Source organism: Stenella coeruleoalba, assembly GCF_951394435.1.
Source record: "Stenella coeruleoalba genome assembly, chromosome: 6".
Classification (NCBI taxonomy): Eukaryota; Metazoa; Chordata; class Mammalia; order Artiodactyla; family Delphinidae; genus Stenella; species Stenella coeruleoalba.
In genome coordinates this window covers 118,178,883-118,204,130 of record NC_137151.1, presented here as the reverse complement: position 1 = coordinate 118,204,130, position 25,248 = coordinate 118,178,883, and the positions used below count along the sequence as shown (strand labels likewise).

At 43.8% G+C, this 25,248-nt stretch overlaps 1 protein-coding gene across 2 annotated transcripts in view; it reads left to right on the top strand.

Moving 5' to 3' along the window:
* Window positions 1–11,982: 11,982 nt before the first annotated feature.
* Window positions 11,983–25,248, top strand: part of PID1 (phosphotyrosine interaction domain containing 1) — a 271,889-nt gene continuing 258,623 nt past the window's right edge. Inside the window, exon 1 of one of the 2 annotated variants that reach the window (XM_079924544.1) lies at window positions 11,983–12,195. Coding sequence is in view for 1 of the 2 variants with exons in the window: in XM_079924542.1 (XP_079780668.1) it covers window positions 23,966–24,391 (426 nt within the window). In the remaining variant the exon portion in view is untranslated. Of the gene's footprint in view, window positions 12,196–23,927; window positions 24,392–25,248 lie in introns of those variants that run through there. The other variant, XM_079924542.1, reaches the window with a different exon arrangement.

Here is a 25,248-nt window from a genome sequence, read left to right as displayed (position 1 = left end):
GGCGCAGTGGTTGAGAGTCCGCCTGCCGATGCAGGGGACACAGGTTCGTGCCCCGGTCCGGGAAGATCCCACATGCCGCGGAGCGGCTGGGCCCGTGAGCCATGGCCGCTGAGCCTGCGCGTCCGGAACGGGAGAGGCCACAACAATGAGAGGCCCGCGTACCACAAAAAAAAAAAAAAGAAAAAAAAAATTTCTAACCCTTTATGGACCAGTATAATAACAATGAATTACTAGAAAAATCAAATTTTAAAATAAAGCATATAAAATACAAATTTCATTTTTTTATTATTAGGTTTAAAGAACATAAAATTACTCTGCCAACATGCTCCACGACTTCCTAAATGCTTACTCTCAATTTCTGGACTTGTCTGTTTACAGACCGTACTTGGAGAAGCAATGTTCCAGAAACTAAGAAAATGAAGGGACCTGCATCGATAAAGGAACAGACCTAGGCTTATTCACCTTTCGAATAAAGATGAGGGATAACTCAGGGATTCATATTTGCTTCTTGTAACCTCATATTTTTTCCATTAAAAAATTTAAGCTCTGTTTAGATTTCTTATGTCACTGAAAAAAAAAAGTCTTGCTTAGAAGAGAATGTATGTGTTTGTTCTTTCTAAGATGGAAAAAAACTCTCACCCATGTTTTATGATAAAAGAGCTGGGGAAGGAATTATGGGAGGAAGAATGGATGGTGGCTGCAGTGAAAGAGAACAAGATCCATACCTGGGAACTGCAGAAAAAAGAAGGAGGAGGAGAAGAAGAAGAAGGAAAAGAAATGGGACGTGACTAGGGAGTTGCTACTGAATCTATACGTGATACTGGTCCGGCCGCCGGTAATTTTCCCATGGCTCCTACCATTCATTTGAGCTTGAATTCCCTGAGGATGGTTGTGGCTGACGTTGTCTCCTTCCTCCAGCACTTACTGGGTAGCCTTTGTGCATCTCTGGAAGACGAAGAATCAGACATCTGTGATGCTGATTTTTAAAGTGCTCATGTGTGGAAGTTATGGGAAAGCAGGACTGTCCTCCCAGGTGGGCTGAGGTGAGGGAAGCCGCAAGCACCAGCACACCCAACAAAATGAACATTGACTTCTCAACGGCATCAAAAAAACTAGTCAGTGACCACATTTTTTATTTGGTTCAAGTGTTCAAATTAGGGTCTAAAAAAGTCACATGTTGCATTTGATTGCTAATTTTCATGTCTCTCTCTTTTTTTTTTTCTTTGCGGTACGCGGGCCTCTCACTGCTGTGGCCTCTCCCGTTGCGGAGCACAGGCTCCGGACGCGCAGGCTCAGCGGCCATGGCTCACGGGCCCAGCCGCTCCGCGGCATGTGGGATCCTCCCGAACCGGGGCACAAACCCGTGTCCCCCTGCATCGGCAGGCGGACTCTCAACCACTGCGCCACCAGGGAAGCCCCATGTCTCTTTTTACTCTATAGATTTCCTTGTCGTGTATCTGTGGAAGAAACCTGGTCATTTGTCCTACAGTTTCCACATTCTGGATTTTGCTGGTTGAATTCCAGTGGTGCTGCTTGACATGTTCCCTTGTCCCCCATATTTGCTGCGAAGCGGTGGTTAGATCTAGATCAGCACTATGCAGTAGAAATGTGATGTAGGCCACATAACAAAATTTTAAATTTTTGAATAGTTTCCTAAAAAAATAAAAAGGTGAAATTAATTTTATAATAACATTATTCAGGATAATTGACATATAATAAACTGTACTTAAATTGTACAATTTGAAACCATCACCACAATTAAGACTTTCAAAATATCCAACATCCCCAAAAGTTTTCTAATTTTACTTGGTAATTCCTTCCTCCTGTCCAATTTTTCACATTCACAGGCAATGATTGAGCTGTTTTCTGCCACTGTAGATGAGCTTGCATTTTCTAGGATTTTCTATAAATCAAATCATATAATATGTATTCATTTTTTAGCTATTTTTTCACTACACATAATTATTTTTAGAATCATCTGTGTTGATGCATGTATCAATAATTTATTCCTTTTTTTGGTATTATTCTATTGTATAAATACTGATATATCACAATTTATCCATTAACCTGTTGGTGGACATTTAAGTTGTTTCTAATTTTTAGTTATTTTGAATAAAGCTGCTGTGAACTTTTATGCACAAGTCTTTTCCCTTGGGTAAATTTCTATGAGTGGAATGATTGGATCATGTGGTAGGTGTATGTTTAACTTTTTAAGAAGCAACAAGACTGTTTTCCAAAGTGGTTATAGCACTTGACATTCCCATCAGCAGCAAGTCAAATTATTTTTTATATATTTTATTTAACTCAATACATCCAAAACATTATCACTTCAATATATATCAAAATTTTATTACTGAAATATTTTATTTTTTATACTGTTCCAGATCCCATGCATATTTTGAATTTATTTCTAACATATCCCAATCCAAATAGCCACATTTCAAATGCTTAGAAATCATGTATCTAATGATTCTACAATATTGTACAGTGAACTTCTAGCAACTTTATCTGATTCCTGTTAATTTTTTAAAACAAGAGTGAGTCATTGCTGGTGTTGTGTGCTCCTATAAAGTAGTGTATCTCTTTTGTGGTATTTAGTTTCCTTGCCTGATTCAGATGCTGACAAACTGAATTACACATTGTAAGTCCCCCATCAGCTTTTTTTTTGAGATATAGTTGATTTCCAATATTATATTAGTTTCAGGTGTACAACATAGTGATTCCAAATTTTTATAGATTATATTCCATTTATAGTTATTATAAAATGTTAGCTATATTCCCCCATCAGCTTTCTACCTAAGGCCCTGAGCAGAGGCTAATATTTTTCCTAGATCAATGATTTCATTACAGATTGCAAAATGGTAATATTCTATCGTTCCTTCTTCCTTTATTAGCTGAAGTACTCGAGAAACACTTAGCCACATTAACTGTTTACCATGAATACACTTTGTATAGGTAAATCAAGAGAAATGTTGGATTCTTCCACTTTATTTACCAGTTTTTATAATAATGAATAGGTTCTCTAGTATCCTCCAAAGGCAAACAGTAAAGAGTTTTCAAAGAATATATGTTATCTTTAAAAATATCTTATAAACTCATGGATTTAAACATGTTCGATGTGTACTTATTTCACTGTTAATGCTCAAATTGGCCCATTTTTGGACTTTGGGAGCTTTTCCTAAATAGTTCCTGCGACATTTTGATACAAATGAAGATTTTTGTAATAGCATCCCTGTCTTCTGGTTTTTTTTTTTTTTTTTTACATCTTTATTGGAGTATAATTGCTTTACAATGGTGTGTTAGTTTCTACTTTATAACAAAGTGAATCAGTTATACATATACATATGTTCCCATATCTCTTCTCTCTTGCGTCTCCCTCCCTCCCACCCTCCCTATCCCACCCCTCCAGGAGGTCACAAAGCACCGAGCTGATCTCCCTGTGCTATGCGGCTGCTTCCCACTAGTTATCTACCTTACGTTTGGTAGTGTATATATGTCCATGTCTCTCTCTCGCTTTGTCACAGCTTCCCCTTCCCCCTCCCCATATCCTCAAGTCCATTCTCTAGCAGGTCTGTGTCTTTATTCCTGTCTTACCCCTAGGTTCTTCATGACATTTTTTTTCTTAAATTCCATATATATGTGTTAGCATACGGTATTTGTCTTTCTCTTTCTGACTTACTTCACTCTGTATGACAGACTCTAGGTCTATCCACCCAATCACAAATAACTCAATTTCGTTTCTTTTTATGGCTGAGTAATATTCCATTGTATATATGTGCCACATCTTCTTTATCCATTCATCTGTTGATGGGCACTTAGGTTGTTTCCATCTCCAGGCTATTGTAAATAGAGCTGCAATGAACATTTTGGTACAGGACTCTTTTTGAATTATGGTTTTTTCAGGGTATATGCCCAGGTGTGGGATTGCTGGGTCATATGGTAGTTCTATTTGTAGTTTTTTAAGGGACCTCCATACTGTTCTCCACAGTGGTTGTATCAATTTACATTCCCACCAGCAGTGCAAGAAGGTTCCCTTTTCTCCACACCCTCTCCAGCATTTATTGTTTCTAGATTTTTTGATGATGGCCATTCTGACTGGTGTGAGATGATATCTCATTGTAGTTTTGATTTGCATTTCTCTAATGATTAATGATGTTGAGCATTCTTTCATGTGTTTGTTGGCACTCTGTATATCTTCTTTGGAGAAATGTCTATTTAGGTCTTCTACCCATTTTTGGATTGGGTTCTTTGTTTTTTTGTTATTGAGCTGCATGAGCTGCTTATAAATTTTGGAGATTAATCCTTTGTCAGTTGCTTCATTTGCAAATATTTTCTCCCATTCTGAGGGTTGTCTTTTGATCTTGTTTATGGTTTCCTTTGCTGTGCAAAAGGTTTAAAGTTTCATTAGGTCACATTTTTTTATTTTTGTTTTAATTTCCATTTCTCAAGAAGGTGGGTCAAAAAGGATCTTGCTGTGCTTTATGTCATAGAGTGTTCTGCCTATGTTTTCCTCTAAGAGTTTGATAGTTTCTGGCCTTACATTTAGGTCTTTAATCCATTTTGAGCTTATTTTTGTGTATGGTGTTAGAGAGTGATCTAATCTCATACTTTTACATGTACCTGTCCAGTTTTCCCAGCACGACTTATTGAAGAGGCTGTCCTTTCTCCACTGTACATTCCTGCCTTCTTTATCAAACATAAGGTGACCATATGTGCGTGGGTTTATCTCTGGGCTTTCTATCCTGTTCCATTGATCTATCTTTCTGTTTCTGTGCCAGTACCATACTGTCTTGATTACTGTAGCTTTGTAGTATAGTCTGAAGTCAGGTAGCCTGATTCCTCCAGCTCCGTTTTTCGTTCTCAAGATTGCTTTGGCTATTTGGGGTCTTTTGTGTTTCCATACAAATTGTGAAAGTTTTTGTTCTAGTTCTGTGAAAAATGCCATTGGTAGTTTGATAGGGATTGCATTGAATCTGTAGATTGCTTTGGGTAGTAGAGTCATTTTCACAATGTTGAGTCTTCCAATCCAAGAACATGGTATATCTCTCCATCTATCTGTATTATCTTTAACTTCTTTCATCAGTGTCTTATAATTTTCTGCATACAGATCTTTTGTCTCCTTAGTTAGGTTTATTCCTAGATATTTTATTCTCTTTGTTGCAATGGTAAATGGGAGTGTTTTCTTGATTTCACTTTCAGATTTTTCATCATTAGTGTATAGGAATGCAAGAGATTTCTGTGCATTAATTTTGTATCCTGCTACTTTACCAAATTCATTGATTAGCTCTGGTAGTTTTCTGGTAGCATCTTTAGGATTCTCTATGTATAGTATCATGTCATCTGCAAACAGTGACAGCTTTACTCCTTCTTTTCCAATTTGGATTCCTTTTATTTCCTTTTCTTCTCTGACTGCTGTGGCTAAAACTTCCGAAACTATGTTGAATAAGAGTGGTGAGAATGGGCAACCTTTTCTTCTTCCTGATCTTAGTGGAAATGCTTTCAGTTTTTCACCATTGAGGACGATGTTGGTTGTGGGTTTGTCATATATGGCCTTTATTATGCTGAGGAAAATTCCCTCTATGCCTACTTTCTGCAGGGTTTTTATCATAAATGGGTGTTGAATTTTTTTTTTTTCTTTTTTTTTAAACATCTTTATTGGAGCATAATTGCTTTACAATGGTATGTTAGTTTCAGCTTCACAACAAAATGAATCAGTTATATATATACATATGTTCCCATATCTCTTCCCGCTTGCGTGACCCTCCCTCCCACCCTCCCTATCCCACCCCTCCAGGCGGTCACACAGCACCGAGCTGATCTCCCTGTGCTATGCGGCTGCTTCCCACTAGCTATCTACCTTACGTTTGGTAGTGTATACATGTCCATGCCTCTTTATTGCTTTGTCACCGTTTACCCTTCCCCCTCCCCATAGCCTCAAGTCCATTCTCTAGTAAGTCTGTGTCTTTATTCCTGTTTCACCCCTAGGTTTTTCATGACATTTTTTTTTTCTTAAATTCCATATATATGTGTTAGCATACGGTATTTGTCTCTCTCTTTCTGACTTACTTCACTCTGTATGACAGACTCTAGGTCTATCCACCTCATTACAAATAGCTCAATTTCGTCTCTTTTTATGGCTGAGTAATATTCCATTGTATATATGTGCCACATCTTCTTTATCCATTCATCCGATGATGGACACTTAGGTTGTTTCCATCTCTGGGCTATTGTAAATAGAGCTGCAATGAACATTTTGGTACATGACTCTTTTTGAATTATGGTTTTCTCAGGGTATATGCCCAGTAGTGGGATTGCTGGGTCATATGGTAGTTCTATTTGTAGCTTTTTAAGGAACCTCCATACTGTTCTCCGCAGTAGCTGTATCAATTTACATTCCCACCAACAGTGTAAGAGGGTTCCCTTTTCTCCACACCCTCTCCAGCATTTATTGTTTCTAGATTTTTTGATGATGGCCATTCTGACTGGTGTGAGATGATATCTCATTGTAGTTTTGATTTGCATTTCTCTAATGATTAGTGATGTTGAGCATTCTTTCATGTGTTTGTTGGCACTCTGTATATCTTCTTTGGAGAAATGTCTATTTAGGTCTTCTACCCATTTTTGGATTGGGTTGTTTGTTCTTTTGTTATTAAGCTGCATGAGCTGCTTATAAATTTTGGAGATTAATCCTTTGTCAGTTGCTTCATTTGCAAATATTTTCTCCCATTCTGAGGGTTGTCTTTTGGTCTTCTTTGTGGTTTCCTTTGCTGCGCAAAAGCTTTTAAGTTTCATTAGGTCCCATTTGTTTACTTTTGTTTTTATTTCCATTTCTCTAGGAGGTGGGTCAAAAAGGATCTTGCTGTGATTTATGTCATAGAGTGTTCTGCCTATGTTTTCCTCTAAGAGTTTGATAGTTTCTGGCCTTACATTTAGGTCTTTAATCCATTTTGAGCTTATTTTTGTGTATGATGTTAGGGAGTGATCTAATCTCATACTTTTACATGTAGCTGTCCAGTTTTCCCAGCACCACTTATTGAATAGGCTGTCCTTTCTCCACTGTACATTTCTGCCTCCTTTGTCAAAGATAAGGTGACCATATGTGCGTGGGTTTATCTCTGGGCTTTCTATCCTGTTCCATTGATCTATATTTCTGTTTTTGTGCCAGTACCATACTGTCTTGATTACTGTAGCTTTGTAGTATAGTCTGAAGTTAGGAAGCCTGATTCCTCCAGCTCCATTTTTCGTTCTCAAAATTGCTTTGGCTATTCGGGGTCTTTTGTGTTTCCATACAAATTGTGAGATTTTTTGTTCTAGTTCTGTGAAAAATGCCAGTGGTAGTTTCATAGGGATTGCATTGAATCTGTAGATTGCTTTGGGTAGTAGAGTCATTTTCACAATGTTGATTCTTCCAATCAAGAGCATGGTATATCTCTCCATCTATTTGTATCATCTTTAATTTCTTTCATCAGTGTCTTATCATTTTCTGCATACAGGTCTTTTGTCTCCTTAGGTAGGTTTATTCCTAGATATTTTATTCTTTTTGTTGCAGTGGTAAATGCGAGTGTTTTCTTGATTTCACTTTCAGATTTTTCATCATTAGTGTATAGGAATGCCAGAGATTTCTGTGCATTAATTTTGTATCCTGCTACTTTACCAAATTTATTGATTAGCTCTAGTAGTTTTCTGGTAGCATTTTTAGGATTCTCTATGTATAGTATCATGTCATCTGCAAACAGTGACAGCTTTACTTCTTCTTTTCCGATTTGGATTCCTTTTATTTCCTTTTCTTCTCTGACTGCTGTGGCTAAAACTTCCGAAACGATGATGAATAAGAGTGGTGAGAATGGGCAACCTTGTCTTGTTCCTGCTCTTAGTGGAAATGCTTTCAGTTTTTCACCATTGAGGACGATGTTGGCTGTGGGTTTGTCATATATGGCCTTTATTATGCTGAGGAAAGTTCCCTCTATGCCTACTTTCTGCAGGGTTTTTATCATAAATGGTGTTGGATTTTGTCGAAAGCTTTCTCTGCATCTATTGAGATGATCATATGGTTTTTCTCCTTCAGTTTGTTAATATGGTGTATCACATTGATTGATTTGCATATATTGAAGAATCCTTGCATTCCTGTAATAAAGCCCACTTGATCATGGTGTACGATCCGTTTAATGTGCTGTTGTATTCTGTTTGCTAGTATTTTGTTGAGGATTTTTGCATCTATGTTCATCAGTGATATTGGCCTGTAGTTTTCTTTCTTTGTGACATCCTTGTCTGGTTTTGGTATCAGGGTGATGGTGGCCTCGTAGAATGAGTTTGGGAGTGTTCCTCCCTCTGCCATATTTTGGAAGAGATTGAGGAGGATAGGTGTTACATCTTCTCTAAATGTGTGATAGAATTTGCCTGTGAAGCCGTCTGGTCCTGGGGTTTTGTTTGTTGGAAGACTTTTAATCACAGTTTCAATTTCAGTGCTTGTGATTAGTCTGTTCATATTTTCTATTTCTTCCTGATTCAGTCTTGGCAGGTTGTGCATTTCTAAGAATTTGTCCATTTCTTCCAGGTTGTCCATTTTATTGGCATAGAGTTGCTTGTAGTAATCTCTCATGATCTTTTGTATTTCTGCAGTGTCAGTTGTTACTTCTCCTTTTTCATTTCTAATTCTATTGATTTGAGTCTTCTCCCTTTTCTTCTTGATGAGTCTGGCTAATGGTTTATCAATTTTGTTTATCTTCTCAAAGAACCAGGTTTTAGTTTTATTGATCTTTGCTATCGTTTCCTTCATTTCTTTTTCATTTATTTCTGATCTGATTTTTATGATTTCTTTCCTTCTGCTAACTTTGGGGTTGTTTTGTTCTTCTGTCTTTAATTGCTTTAGGTGCATGGTTAGGTTGTTTATTTGAGATGTTTCCTGTTTCTTAAGGTAGGATTGTATTGCTATAAACTTCCCTCTTAGAACTGCTTTTGCTGCATCCCATAGGTTTTGGGTCATCATGTCTCCATTGTCACTTGTTTCTAGGTATTTTTTTATTTCCTCTTTGATTTTTTCAGTGATCACTTCGCTATTAAGTAGTGTTTTTTTAGCCTCCATGTGTTTGTATTTTTTACAGATCTTTCCCTGTAATTGATATCTAGTCTCATAGCTTTGTGGTCGGAAAAGATACTTGATACAATTTCAATGTTCTCAAATTTACCAAGGCTTGATTTGTGACCCAAGATATGATCTATCCTGGAGAATGTTCCATGAGCACTTGAGAAAAATATGTAGTCTGTTGTTTTTGGATGGAATGTCCTATAAATATCAATTAAGTCCATCTTGTTTAATGTATCATTTAAAGCTTGTGTCTCCTTATTTATTTTCATTTTGGATGGTCTGTCCATTGGTGAAAGTGGGGTGTTAAAGTCCCCTACTATGAATGTGTTACTGTCGATTTCCCCTTTTATGGCTGTTAGTATTTTCCTTATGTATTGAGGTGCTCCTATGTTGGGTGCATAAATATTTACAATTGTTATATCTTCTTCTTGGATCGATTCCTTGATCATTATGTAGTGTCCTTCTTTGTCTCTTGTAATAGTCTTTATTTTAAAGTCTATTTTGTCTGATATGAGAATTGCTACTCCAGGTTTCTTTTGGTTTCCATTTGCATGAAATATCTTTTTCCATCCCCTCACTTTCAGTCTGTATGTGTCTCTAGGTCTGAAGTGGGTCTCTTGTAGACAGCAAATATATGGGTCTTGTTTTTGTATCCATTCAGCCAATCTGTTTCTTTTGGTGGGAGCATTTAGTCCATTTACATTTAAGGTAATTATCGATATGTATGTTCCTATTCCCATTTTCTTAATTGTTTTGGGTTTGTTATTGTAGGTCTTTTCCTTCTCTTGTGTTTCTTGCCTAGAGAAGTTCCTTTATCATTTGTTGTACAGCTGGTTTGGTGGTGCTGAACTCTCTCAGCTTTTGCTTGTCTGTAAAGGTTTTAATTTCTCCATCAAATCTGCATGAATGATCCTTGCTGGGTAATCTTGGTGGTAGGTTTTTCTCCTTCATCATTTTAAATATGTCCTGCCACTCCCTTCTGGCTTGCAGAGTTTCTGCTTAAAGATCAGCTGTTAACCTTATGGGGATTCCCTTGTGTGTTTTTTGTTGTTGTTCGTTGCTGCTTTTAATATGTTTTCTTTTTATTTAAGTTTTGACAGTTTGATTAATATGTGTCTTGGCATATTTCTCCTTGGATTTACCCTGTTTGGGACTCTGTGCTTCCTGGACTTGATTAAGTATTTCCTTTCCCATATTAGGGAAGTTTTCAACTATAATCTCTTCAAATATTTTCTCAGTTCCTTTCTTTATCTCCTCTTCTTCTGGAACCCCTACAATTCAAATGTTGGTGCGTTTGATGTCCCAGAGGTGTCTGAGACTGTTGTCAGTTCTTTTCATTCTTTTTTCTTTATTCTGCTCTGCAGTAGTTATTTCCACTATTTTATCTTCCAGGTCACTTATCCGTTCTTCTGCCTCAGTTATTCTGCTATTGATCCCATCTAGAGTATTTTTCATTTCATTTATTGTGTTGTTCATCATTGCTTGTTTCATCTTTAGTTCTTCTAGGTCCTTGTTAAATGTTTCTTGCATTTTGTCTATTCTATTTCCAAGATTTTGGATCATCTTTACTATCATTATTCTGAATTGTTTTTCAGGTAGACTGCCTATTTCCTCTTCATTGGTTAGACCTGGTGGGTTTTTATCTTGCTCCTTCATCTGTGGGGTGTTTTTCTGTCTTCCCATTTTGCTTATCTTACTGTGTTTGGGGTCTCCGTTTTGCAGGCTGCAGGTTTGTAGTTCCCGTTGTTTTTGGTGTCTGTTCCCGGTGGCTAAGGTTGGTTCAGAGGGGTGGGTAGGCTTCCTGGTGGAGGGGACTAGTGCCTGTGTTCTGGTGGATGAGGCTGGATCTTGTCTTTCTGGTGGGCAGGTCCACGTCTGGTGGTGTGTTTTGAGGTGTCTGTGGACTTGTTACGATTTTAGGCAGCCTCTCTGCTAATGGGTGGGGTTGTGTTTCTGTCTTGCTAGTTGTTTGGCATAGGATGTCCAGCACTGTTGCTTGCTGGTCATTGAGTGAAGCTGGGTGCTGGTGTTGAGATGGAGATCTCTGGGAGATTTTCGCCATTTGATATTATGTGGAGCTGGGAGGTCTCTTGTGGACCAGTGTCCTGAAGTTGGCTCTCCCTCCTCAGAGGCACAGCACTGACTCCTGGCTGCAGCACCAAGAGCCTTTCATCCACACGGCTCAGAATAAAAGGGAGAAAAAGTAGAAAGAAAGAATTAGTAGAAGTAGAAAGAGAGAGAGAAAGAAAGAAAGAGAGGAGCGAGGGAGGGAGGGAGGAAGGAAGGAAGGAGAGAAGCAAGGAAAAAAAGGAGATAAAGTAAAATAAAATAAGATTAAATATAATAAAGTTATTAAAATTAAAAAATAATTATTAAGAGATAACAAAAGAAAAAAAATTAAAAAAATCAAAAATAAAACGGACGGATAGAACCCTAGGACAAACGGTGGAAGCAAAGCTATACAGACAAAATCTCAGAAGCATACACATACACACTCACAAAAAGAGGAAAAGGGGAAAAAATCATAAATCTTGCTCTCAAAGTCCACCTCCTTAATTTGGGATGATCGGTTGTCTATTCATGTATTCCACAGACATCAAGTCGATTGTGGAGCTTTAATCCGCTGCCCCCGAGGCTGCTGGGAGAGATTTCCCTTTCTCTTCTTTGTTCTCACAGCTTCCGGGGCTCAGCTTTGGATTTGGCCCCGCCTCTGCGTCAGAACGGGTTTAAAGGAGCCGCTGTTTCGGGGGCTCTGGCGCACTCAGGCCGGGCGGGGGGAGGGAGGGCGGGGCACGGAGTGCGGGGCGGGCCTTCGGCGGCAGAGGCCGGCGTGACGTTGCACCAGCGTGAGGCGCGCCGTGCATTCTCCCGGGGTAGTTGTCCCTGTATCCAGGGACCCTGGCAGTGGCGGGACGCACAGGCTCCCCGGAAGAGGGGTGTGGAGCGTGACCTGTGCTCACACACAGGCTTCTTAGTGGCGGCAGCAGCAGCCTTAGCGTCTCATGCCCGTCTCTGGGGTCCGCGCTTTTAGCCGCGGCTCGCGCCCGTCTCTGGAGCTCCTTTAAGCAGCGCTCTTAATCCCCTCCCCTCGCGCACCAGGAAACAAAGAGGTAAGAAAAAGTCTCTTGCCTCTTCGGCAGGTGCAGACTTTTCCCCGGACTCCCTCCCGGCTAGCCGTGGCGCACTAACCCCTGCAGGCTGTGTTCACGCCACCAACCCCAGTCCTCTCCCGGCGCTCCGCCCGAAGCCCGAGCCTCAGCTCGCAGCCCCGCCCGCCCCGGCGGGTGAGCAGACAAGCCTCTCGGGCTGGTGAGTGCCGGTCGGCCCTGATCCTCTGTGCGGGAATCTCCCCGCTTTGCACTCCGCACCCCTGTGGCTGTGCTCTCCTCCGCGGCTCCGAAGCTTCCCCCTCCACCACCCGCAGTCTCCGCCCGCGAAGGGGCTCCTAGTGTGTGAAAACCTTTCCTCCTTCACAGCGCCCTCCCACAGGTACAGGTCCCGTCCCTATCCTTTTGTCTCTGTTTTTTCTTTTTTCTTTTGCCCTACCCAGGTACGTGGGGGGTTTCTTGCCTTTTGGGAGGTCTGAGGTCTTCTGTCAGCGTTCAGTAGGTGTTCTGTAGGAGTTGTTCCATGTGTAGATGTATTTCTGGTGTATCTGTGGGAAGGAAGGTGATCTCCGTGTCTTACTCTTCCGCCATCTTCCTGTCTTCTGGTTTGACGAGGTGTTCTAGGTTCATTTGTACATTTCCTTGATCAGCCATTTTTTTTAAGGAGTTCTGGTTGCTGTAATTAGAAATATTATTTAGAGACCATAATCTGGGCACCGCAGATACTGATTGCTATTGGGGTGGTTATTGTTTCTGAGCTTTTTTTTTTTTTTTTTTGCGGTACGCGGGCCTCTCACTGCTGCGGCCTCTCCCGTTGCGGAGCACAGGCTCCGGACGCGCAGGCTCAGCGGCCATGGCTCACGGGCCTAGCAGTTCCGTGGCATGTGGGATCTTCCTGGACCGGGGCACGAACCCGTGTCGCCTGCATCAGCAGGCTGACTCTCAACCACTGCGCCACCAGGGAATCCCTGTAATACTCTTTTGAAAGAGGTATCTTTCAACTGTTGTGCAGACTATGGGGGAAAGATGTTAGAGAATGCCTTTCATGGTGCACAGTAGGAATACATTTTACATCATGATGTGTTATGTATACACACACATGCTTGGATGTGTACACACACACCCACACACACACATACAGCCAAAACACATGTTTCATGAAGCAGTACTTACCTTTAGTATGTGTGGCCTCTTTGATATTTTCTGTTCTTCTCTCCCATTTATTGTTTTAAATGCTGATCGTGACTCACTAAACTGACTTCACATCTATGAAAAATGGGTCGAAAACCCTGAGTTAGGGCAAGCAGAGAAACCTAAGTGGTGAGGTGGAAAGAGGGTGGTCAAGGTGCTCTTCTTTGTTTCTTTCCTGAACGACGAGGGGACCAACCCTGCTCCAAACAGATGTCCTAGCTACCAGAGCCAGGCTACATTTCTGACCTCATGAGATCTTATGGTATGCTCAGCTTTGTTCTTTACTTTTCCCACTTTGAATGGAATGGAGTTTTAGCTAGGAGAAATAAACACAGGAATATTTTGGAAAAGACAGGCAGAATAATATTGGGAAAATATTATTATAAGTTAATATTCTGGTACTGTGTTTGTCTGTGTGTCAGGGTGTCCAGAAGTGAACGGTAACTCCCAGAATGGGACTGTAATGTTGCATCTTGAGGGCGAGTTCTACTCAATCGGCCTGTGCAGGTTTAGCCTCTGCGGGGCTTCAGCTGAAGAGTATTTACCCATGTACAGTGCACAGCACAAAGGGAAAAGGGCAGGGTTCAGAACCACGTATATAGTATAAACTAAACTAAATATCTATATTAATTATTCTTCTATCTGTTTAACTGTCTCAATGCCTAGAAAGAACAACTCCAAATGTAAAAAAAAGGCACTCTTTGTTTGACTGAATTATGTGAAATATTTCTTTTCTTCCTGATAATATTCTGCATTTTTCCAACTTTTAAAAATTCCGGGGCTTCCCTGGTGGCACAGTGGTTGAGAGTCCGCCTGCCGATGCAGGGGACACGGGTTCATGCCCCGGTCCTGGAAGATCCCACATGCCATGGAGCGGCTGGGCCTGTGAGCCACGGCCGCTGGGCCTGCGTGTCCGGAGCCTGTGCTCCGCAACGGGAGAGGCCACAACAGTGAGAGGCCTGCGTACTGCCCAAAAAAAAAAAAAAAAAAAAAAAAAAAAAAAAAAAAAAAAATTCCGCATGTATGACTTTTTATAATCAAACACAAACAATGAAGGTTGTTTCTCCTAGTGACTTTTTAGAGGTTAGTGCTTCATTGCTCTTACGGTTTATGAGATGAGGAAATCCTCATGGTTAACCTTAAAAGTCTTTTAATTTCTCTGGAAGCCTATGTTGGTAACAGGTTGAAGGTGGCGACTACCGTCCAGCCTTCTGCATTTGCGAAAGATAGTCTCATTACCAAAGAATCTTGCTGCCATGGCGCATCCACTGTCCCAGGGGTCCGTGAGTAAGCCTGTGAAACAGTGTGATTCTGATGATCTCTCAGGGCGATTAGACAACATTATCGCTATTTCTCTCCTTATTCTAGGAGTGAGCACCAGAAAGATTCTCTTTTGTAACTTGAATCTACACGATTACAAGTACATGTAATCAAAAATATTCCCTTTACAGAGCAGCCATCCCCTCAAAACTCCTACCAGCAATACTAACCCTTTGTTGGCTATTCCCTTTACTGCTTCCTTTAACGACCTTGGAAATTCATGTTTTTCATTGTAATTAAATAACGGAGATGTTTCCTGTGATTAAAAAACAGCAAATAGTATAAATTGTTTTGAAAACATAAAATAGGACAGTGTTAGAGGTACATCATATAAAAATGTAAATCTCTGGAAGCTTCCAGAAATATTATCTGTGAAATATTGAATTGGGTCCTGGATGCTGTTTGGTGAGGGAAAGGGAGGGGGCAGAAAGAGTTGTATGTTCGGGAAAGGACTTGTGATACCACCCCAGCAATAAGGGCTAATGCATATGCAGCAGGGGGAAATCAGTTTCACGAAACCCAGATTTTTACCCTTTTATGACTCCAAGGTCGTCTCACATCTCAGGTCAGATTCTCTGGGAGACTGACTCTGAAGCAGAGGTTTATTTGCAGGGGGTTTGCTGGGAAGTTCTCTACGGAGCCATGCCTGGAGGGGGTGGAGGCGGGGCTGGGCAAAGGAAGATGCTGAACAGTGATGGGGTTGTAATAGAACCTTGGCTGCACCTGGAGGGAGCGATGGAGCTGGGATGGCTCTTCAGAGGCTCCCCCGACCCCCCCACCTAGAGACAGACCTTTGTATCCCTGCATCAACCGGTCATTGCCCGGGGACTGTCCCAGGGAGGGGGCACAGCCTTGGGCAAGTCAGCCTCCTTTGGCTGAGGGCAGAGTCGAGAGCAGGACCCAGCTGTGGAAGGAGCAACGTCAGGGATTCTGTGCACACGGCATCCACTACCGTCCTCCTCTCTGAGGCTCAGCTCGACTTCCTTCCCAGTAAGTTCATTCCACTTGGGAATAGCACCTCCACGTTTCTGGTGGGTCTCTTGCCCTGGAGAAGCCACCAGAGAAAGGTTAGTGAGACCAAGTACAGCCTCGTCAGTGCAGCTGGAGTGAAGGCCCAACTGATGCTCATCATTTCCCTCCACTACTACCTGTTTCAGATCCATTCATCCTGAGCTGGCCACTCAGCTGGGCTTAGTGGCTCATTGGTGAGATGACCCAGGCCATCACACTTGAGGGAATCTCAGCTCCTGATCACCAAGTCCCTCTCAGGCCACCATTGCTGCATTTATCTGTTTACTCTTAAAACTGGGCAGAGGAGTTCTCAGAGACACCCTGAGACACATGGACACCACGATTTATCCCTCTCTGTCCCCACCTGTAAGAGCAGCCCTATCTCCTCTTGATAATGCAGGTCAATTACTTCTGCAGCAGAGTAAATCCTGCCCTTCACTGCAGATTTCTGGGCATGTGGAATCAGAAGTAGTTGTGCAACAGCTATCACTTAAATTAAAAAAAAATTAAACTCTTTTGAGGTCTAATTTACATAGAATTAAATGCACATGTATTAAGTATACAGCTTGACGAGTTTTGACTCATCACTACCACAGTCGAGAGATAGAGGGGCTTCCCTGGTGGCGCAGTGGTTGAGAGTCCGCCTGCCGATGCAGGGGACACGGGTTCGTGCCCCGGTCCTGGAAGATCCCACATGCCACGGAGCGGCTGGGCCCGTGAGCCATGGCCGCTGGGCCTGCGTGTCCGGAGCCTGTGCTCCGCAACAGGAGAGGCCACAACAGTGAGAGGCCCGCGTACCGCAAAAAAAAAAAAAAAAAAGAAATAGAATACTTCATGCTAGAAAGTTCCCTCATATCCATTCGATTTCAATTACTGCCCTCCCACCCCCAACTAGGAAACTACTGATTTTCTTTCTGTCAGTATACGTCTACAGGTAAGGTTTGCCTTTTCTAGAACGTAATGTAAATGGAATATATAATGCATACTCTTTGGTGTCTGACTTCTTTTGCTCAGCAGAGCATTTTTAAGAGCCTCCATGTTGCTGCATGTTCTAGTGTGTTCTTTTTTGCTGCTGAGAAGTATCTCACTGTAAGGATAAACCATATGTTCAACCATTTACCTGCTGATTGATATTTGGTTGTTTTCAGTTTGGCCTATGATAAATCGAGCTGCTGTAGACACTCGTGTACATGTTTTTGTGTGGACATAGGTCTTCATTTTCTTGGGTATCTATCTAGAAGTGGAATTGCTGAGTCATACAATAAGCATGTATTCAACTTTATAAGAAGCTGTCACACTGTTTTCTGAGATGGTTGTTCCATTTTATAACCCCGGCAGCAATGTTGGAGAGTCCCTGTGACTCCACGTTTTTCCCCAGATCCTTAAGGTAGAAGCTTAGATAATTGATTCTACACATGTTTCCTTTCTAAATATAAGCCTTTAAGATTATATAGTCCTCTCTTAAGGTTGCGTTAGCTGCATGCAACAGTTTTGATAGGCTGATATTCATTGTTCTTTAATCAAAATATTTAAAAATGTCCTTTGTGATTTCGTCTTTGATCCGCACATAACAGTGTGTAGTTTAATTTCAAATATTTGTAGATTTTCCAGGCATTTCTCAGTTAGTGATTTCCAAATGAATTCTGTTATGGCCAGAGAACATATTCTATACGATTTCAGTTCTTTGAACGTCACCGTGGCTTATGTCATGGAGCAGTATATGCGTATATGCTCTGTCTATATGGGTGAATATTCATATGCACTTAAAAAGAACGTATATTCTGCTTTTGTGGCATGCAGTGTCCTATAAAAGTCAATTACATTAGAATAGTGACTTTGCAAAGCAGAGTTTAATACATCTTGAGCAAGGAGAGCAGCACTGCTCTTAGTTCAGAGGGGTCATGGAATCTGGGAATTCAAGATCTCCAAAGACATCCAGCAATCTGTGTTCTCCTCTCAAGCCTCAGGGTCTCTCTCCCTCCCAATCAGAGTCCTGAACGCGGCACTGCACTCTCTGGAGTGGAGAACTCAGTCTTCCTGGAGCTTTTACTCCACATCTAACTCACTCCCGGGTCTGAGCCTCAGCTTTCTCCACCACTTAGATGCAGGAGATGTGAGTCTCTTTATATGCCAGGAAGGAGGCGCCTTGGCCGTAATCCCCAGCTGTATTTCTTTGTCTTTCTCCAGTGCATCCACGACACTCAGCGACAGCCATCTGATTCCATAATCCTTGTAATTACTGTTTCCCTTAAAACACTCTAATGCCCGAGACACTGCACCCATCAGCGCATTCCCTTCCATTTGTATCCCACTTCATTCACCCCCAGTTACAGTTTTAACAACCCCCCAGTGACAGCGTCCAGAGATGATTGGAACTCCGTCTATTGCCAGCCAGTGGGTGGTCTGGCTCCCAAATGCCCACTTTAGAGTTTGCAAGCAAACAGGTTTGGACAAGAAGAGAGGTTGCATTGTGAGGCGGCTGCAGCCAAGGCTTTGGCTGATCCCACAGTAGATGCTGGGATGGCCTCCTGCCATTGTCCCCCATTGAGGTCTGCGAACCCCACACTGGAAGTGGGCTGCCCGTAGGGAGGGTATATATCGGGCAAGTCGGCTTCCTTTGGCTACAGGCAATGCCGAGAGGGGGACTCAGCCGTGGGCCATTGGCTGACACTACCAACCTTGGCCCACACTCCTCTCTGCTGGGGCCATAAACACAGTGATCCTGAAGGGGGAGGATGGTACATCAGAACATCCGCTACACCATGACCAAGAAATCATTCCTGAATGTCGTCTACACTTCAGAGAGGTCTTTGATGATTTCCTGCTCCTTTTGATTTCCTCTTACAATATGACCAGTAAAAAAAGAACACAGAACATACAGCCATGATTTCTGCAGCTCTACCTGCAATTCCAGGTAGTTTGTTGAAGGTGAAGATTCAGTTTCCTCCTGACCTCACTCCCAGTTCCCCGTCCATAAGGCCACTGACTTGCTCTCTATCACTCCCCAGTGATCTCTGAATCTTGGCAAGAAGGGCTGCCCTGTCCAACAGAGCAGGTTTTACTTGCAGAAGTGCACCTGCTTCAAGTTAAGCAAAGGCCAAGACAGATCCAGAGGTATCTTTCTTTTTGTGGATGTTCTTTTCTAGATAACCTAATTCCTACCAGTTATGGCCGGCGCATTTCCTATAGGTTTGAGGACAGTAATTCTTGGCTTCGATGATGGAAGTGGGAAGAAAGAGAGAGAAAAAAAATGGAAGCAAAGAAAGATTGGTTTGGTGTGAAATCAACTCAGGTGGAGAAGTGGTGAGGTGGGAAGATAGCAGAAGCTGTGGCTTCACACCAGTCCCCATGAGAGAGTGTTGGGATCATACTGGTAATCAGGATGGAGGTACAGGGCAACAAAGACCCTTAGAAATCAGGCCACAAAGAACAAGAAGAGTACAGAGTTGCCCCTTTCTGGGCTAAATGTGGTGGAAACAGATCTGAGCACATCCTCCATGCCGTTCTCAGCTTCCCCAGGCTCTAGTTGGAAAAGGAGCTGTATTTACTGATCTACAAAGATGGGCAGTGTCTCAGAGAGACTGAGAAGGGCTCTGAAAAAGCAGGTACCCTCATGTTCATTGCAAACTGTGCTAGAAAGAATCCTAATATGGTTGGAGCACGGCCCAGTTCCCACCTTCCTTTCAGAAGGACTTACTAGAAAAATTAGCAGGCATGGCTCGGCAGCATGGGTCACACAATCTGAGAGTAGGACAGGGGTGTACACTAGGGAATTGGGAGAGCAAGAGTAAAACAAACAAAAAAGGAAATAAGGCTTTATGTCAGACTATGAGGCTTCACGTTTGCGCCAACTCTGATAAATCAGGAAATACTGAGAAAGATGTAAGGTTTAGTAGGAGACTAACATGTATTAGTGATGCTTTCTGTATCAGTTATCTACCCCTACCTAACAAGTCACCCCAAAACTTAGGGCTTAAAACAATACAACCATATTATTTTCTCATGGCTGTGTGGGCCAGCAATTCTGTGCTCAGCCGAGCGGTTCTTCTGCTGGCCTCACCTGGGTCATGCATGTGGCTGCTGTCTTTGAGTGGTGTGACTGGGCTGTCAGCTCACTCATGTGCGGTCACTTTGGCTTGGCTTCCCTCTGCAGGGTCATCATCTCAAAGAGGCTAGTCTGGGCTTCTTCCTGCCATGACCTCAGGTTCCAAGAGGGTGACAGTAGAAGCTGGAAGGTGTTTTGTGACCCAAGCTTAGAAATGCCACAATGTCACTTCTGGTGCATTGTACTGATCAAAGCAAGTCACACATCCAACACAGATGCAAAGGCTGCAGATAAATTCCATCTCATGATGGGAGAAATGGGCAAGCCACACTGCAAAGGGCATGGCTTCTGAGAGGAGCAGAATGTTTGCGGCCATCTTTGAAAATAATCTGCCACTTTTCTAAGGCTGGTGAGGGTATGAGGAGGTCCTGAGTAGGAGAATGACAACACACATCCTGGGTATTAAGTAGTCCTGCCCCATTTGCCTTTTAACCCAGTTTGCAGAGACAACTGTGAAGTTTTCCTTTTGAGGGAGGGAAAGGGTTATCTGAACACCCTTATAAATACCTATCAGTACATAGGGACGAGAGCCAGTGGCTCCATCACTATAGGGAGGTTTAAATGGTTTAATGAATTTTCTATATGGCTCATCTACAGCTGTTTTGGTGATTTTGAAATGAAGTTAATGATACCAGAAGGACTTTCCAGTACTTGCTCTGCTAAACATGTGACCATAATAAATTTCACCATCTGATTAAATTAAAAATGGAAACGAGCTTTAATATGGTTTATCACTTTTATGTGAAAAGCTAAATCAAATAATTGAAGTCCGCAAACATTCCAAATGGAAATGATCGGACCACAGGAAACATGGGCCACTTTGTGAGAATTTGATCATTCAGTAATAGAAAAGTAATGGGATGAAAACTAAAGTTTTCTGCACACCTACTATGTGCCAGGCATGTTGCACGCATTCACTCATTCATGGCCTGCAATAACTCTTAAGTACTATGTAATATTATCACCCTTTTTACAGATGAGAAATCTGAGGTTCAGCAAGGTTAATGACTTGCCAAAAGTCCTCACCTAGTTCAAAGGCTGGGATTCAGCCTGTATCCTTATTGTCCTAGGTCCTTTCCCATATTTATTGAAATTGATACATATTTTATAAATGTATTAAAATTATGTACACTGTAGCTTAAATCTATAATCATATCATAAGCATTTTAAAGCTGCAATGCAACTTCATAATTATCCTCTTTAATGGCTGCCTAATCTTTTAATATTCCTGTGACATGCTGGACCATAATTTAATTCACCATTCTCCTGATGTAGACATCTAGGTTGCTTACCTTAGGACTCAGAATCATGAACTAGATTAAATTTGGCTTACAAAACTTTCTGGGGATGGTTGGAATTCTTTTTCTGGACAAAACGTTGTGTTTATAGTTCACCTTGGCCTTGCCAATTTGTGTGTGTGTGTGTGTGGTCCTTTTCCTTGAAATGGTATTTATTAATAAGATTAGACCTGCTTAGATAATTACAGGGGATTAAGTACATGAAATTACGCACGTACTCACGTGCCTAATATTTCTACTCATTGCTCCAAAACAACTCCTGCTTATTTCAGCAACCGTTCCTTGCTCAGATGTTTACACTTTCAGACTCACCAGGAGGTTGAGGTTGCCACGTCCCAAAACGGGACTGGGAGAGATCAGGGTGCACGTCCTAGCTCTGACCAGTAGATGTCTCTATTGCATTCACCCTCTATTACAGGTTCCTTCTGAATAGGAAGGCTTGGGAGCCAAACTGATGGTGGGAGGGTTGTTCCTTTTGTCACCTTCTACCAGGCTCCACCTCCACTCTCATTTCCCCTGCCCTAGTTTCCTGATTCCCGGCATCAAGGTAATGAAAACAGGAGTGTCCTTTGAGTTTAAACACTACTTTACCAAATATGTTTGCAAAGTGGGACTAGTAACTGAAAGCAATCACTACAGAGCCGAAGCCTTTTCTCCTTAAATAGCATCATACTCTGAACTAAAAGCTGTATTACTGAGTCATAACAATTAATTACACTTGGAGGTGGTGAGAAGACAGGATTTAACGCTCTAATGCAATTTGAATTTAGGCCGTTATCTCATCCCGCTGCTATTTAAAACAAAATCACTTTTCCACGGAAGCATCTGCAACCAAGGATGGTTTCAGAGCTCAAGTCGGAAGACATCCCTGGCAACGGAACAGTCCTGTTTTAGCTTCCTGAGAGGTTGAATGTGGACATTTGGATCTCTAGATTTTCATAATGAAGTGCATCTCTTTTTGCTTTGGGGTTTTATAAAAAGAGAATTAGGAGGCTGAGAAGGTCTATTATTGTCAGCAGGACTTTTCTAGGTGTGGGAAGTGTGCATGAAGAGTTATTGGAAAAGTAAACATATCATCTCAAAACGGAGACCACATGACCAAGCATCTGAGATGTATTTCCATGCAGGGCTGACATACCAACCCCTCATCAGAAGGGATTTACTGGTAGGTCCAGAGCAGGTAGCAGGGACTGGGGAAGTAGCTGAGAAAGTCTTGGTGGTTTTTTCGGCAGGAATGGGAGGGTCCCGTGGTCGTCAGGGGAGATAGAGACCAGCCTCTCAGAAGCATCTCTGTGGCTTTGGGGGAGGCTCCTAGGGCACTGAGGGTCTGGACCTGCCTGGGTGGGTGGCAGCAACTGTGTGGTGTGGAAGGAGCCATCCGGAGGCCTGGAAAAGTGCCCTGGATAGGCACTGCCACTATGTGACTCTCCTCTGGGCAGCTCTGTGAACCTTGTGCTCCCCAAGCCTTGGGAGATGCGGGTTTCTGTCCCTCGGAGAGTTCTGGGAGGGTCTGCTGAGCTGAGTGCTCTGATATCTGGAAATCACTCTACCTGTGCATGACCATGGGCAGATCCTTCCAGACGTGGGGTGTTGATTTTAGTAGTGCCCGAGTAGCTCAGGACCCAGGCGGTGCACCTGCAGTGTGGTATGCCCTCGGGACCCTCTCCCGCCAGTCCCCGCTGCTCCGTGGGCCCATCTCTCAGGAGCCTTGGGCTCCCCGCACAGATGGTGTGGCCCTCCCCCTCTAGCTGCTCCTTCTGTCCCTGAGCGTTTCCCACTACTTCTCCTCCCACACTCTTCATCAGCCTCCAGAATCAGCGTAGCCTCCCCATCCTGCCAAGCTCCCCCAGCCTCCAGCCCCAGAACGTTGCCCTTTTCCCATGGTGTTTCCATGGTCAGAGCAGTTAGGGGAGTCGGGTAAGAGCCCCAGACTCCAAGTCATCTTGAAGCCACTCACTGGCTGTGTGACTTTAATGGTCACCTAGACTCTGCAAGCCTCATCTGTGTTGTCCAAACGATGGGAATGTTCATACTCACCTTGGCCAGCTGTCAAGAGGGTGGGAGGAGCTGGGCTTCTTTAGGAAAGGTGGTTATTTCACGGTGGCCCACACCACCCTCCATGCCTGGGAGCCCAGGGTGGCCCTTGGCTTATCTTTGGGTTCACAGAGCTTCCTGAGGCACCTGGCAGATCTCAGGGTGGATGGAGGACGGGCGATCTTGTGCTACCTTCCTTACCCAGGTGTAGGAGCCCCAGTCCTCTGCCCCGCATGTCATGCCTCACCTGGTCCATCTTCCTCTCTTACCCCAGACATACCTGGACCCCCCTCGAAGAAGCGCTCCTCTCCCTTTCTTCACCCATCACCCCTGTTTTATTTTCTTGCCAAGATGTCTCACCACCTGACCTGGCGCCCTTTCAGGTGTTTCCTCTGTCACTGACTGTCTCCCTCAAGTAGAATGAAGCTCGGGAGAGGGGAAACATGCTCTTGTCTTCTGTTCTGTGCCACTGAATCCTCAGAATCCAGCACAGGGGCTGGAGCCTAATAGATGCTCAGTTAACTCCACTGGAAAGAATGAATGGAATTCCGTGGCCCAGCACAGTGCCCGTCAAGACCCAGGCGATTCGGAGATCCCTGTTGACAGGAAGACTGAGACCCCAGAGGGCTATGGGCTCTGGCTTCAGGAAGCCCTCCCTCTCCAGGCTCTTCCCTCGCCCAGACCCCATCCCACCCGGGGCTCCCTGGGGGAGCAGGGCCGCCGGTTCTGGCCTCTGCACACTCCCCTCGCCGGGATTCAGGGTCCCCCGAGGCCGGGATGCGGGCTCCCGGCCGGGCGGGGGCCGGCCCCGGGCATGCTCAGAGCGCGCAGGTCCGGGCGGCGGCGGCGGGGGAGGAGGAGGGAGCGCTTGCCGCCGCTGCCGCCGCCGCCGTCGCCGCCGCCGTCGCCGCCGCCGCCGTGCGCTCGTGGGCCCGGGCGGAGCTGCGCAGTCCTCTCGCAGCTGCGCCAGGACAGGCGGCTCGCGGCCGTGCCCACAAGTTGCCGGCAGCCGAGCGCCGCGCCGCCTCCCCCCCTCGCAGCCCCCCAGCGCCCACCCCGCGGCGGTCGCCGGCCCCTGGACGTACATCCCGCGGGCGCCCACCCCAGATGTGAAGCGGCACCGCAGCCCCTCGCCCCCCAGCCCCTCGACCCCCGGCGCCATCGACAGAGTCTCGCCAGCGTCTCCTCTGCCAGACCCCGCGGCTGGAAGATGTGGCAGCCGGCCACGGAGCGCCTGCAGGTAAGGGGCACCGGGTGACCGGGGGCCAGCCTGGAGGAGAAGGTGCTCGCACCGGAGGAGCAGAGGTGGTGCGTCTGACCACTGCCAAGGATTTGCCCAAAGCGATCGTGTGTGAATGCAAGGATTAGAACCTGATGCTGTCCGCTTAACCCAGCGCTGGGCACTCGGTCGGGGTGAGGGGGGGTGATGAAATTGACGAACGCATTGCTCCGGGCGGCGCAACTTTTGCCTTGGGGATTAGTTGCCTATAGGTATATATAACGCTGGACTTTCTGACCAGCAATTTTAGATTGTATTCCACTGACACAATTTACTGGTCTGGGGTTAGGAATTTTGCATCCAGATTTTTTTTTTTTTTTTCCTTTTCGTCTCCAGGAAAGACAGAACAAATGATTTGAGAAAGCATACGTTTGCCAATATAATTTGGAAATATCAAGCTTGGTTTGGCTTGGTCATGGTATGCTGCTTATTCTATTTTATTTTCTCCTATTTGTTGGCGCTCTCCCTTCGTCTCCCCTGAACCCAAGCTCCCCTACATATTTGAAAATCAAAAGTTAAATTCAGCCAGGAATAGTTATGCCCTGGGTCATCCCATCAAAGTTTTTCATTGCTGTCTACTGAAATGCCAAACTGCTTTTACTTTGGATTCTGAAGCCAGGGAGATGAGATGGGAAGGCGGTCAAAGTGAGAAAGAGGGGCGTTTTCAGAGGGGAGCTCATTCAGTGACACTCGGGACCCCGAAATCACCCTGACTGCAAGGTTTGACTGCGTTCGCTGGAAAATATGCTCAGGAGGAAGGGCAGCTACTCTGCCAGATAAAATCCACTGAATCCTGCAGTTAAACTTTTGGCAGGCTT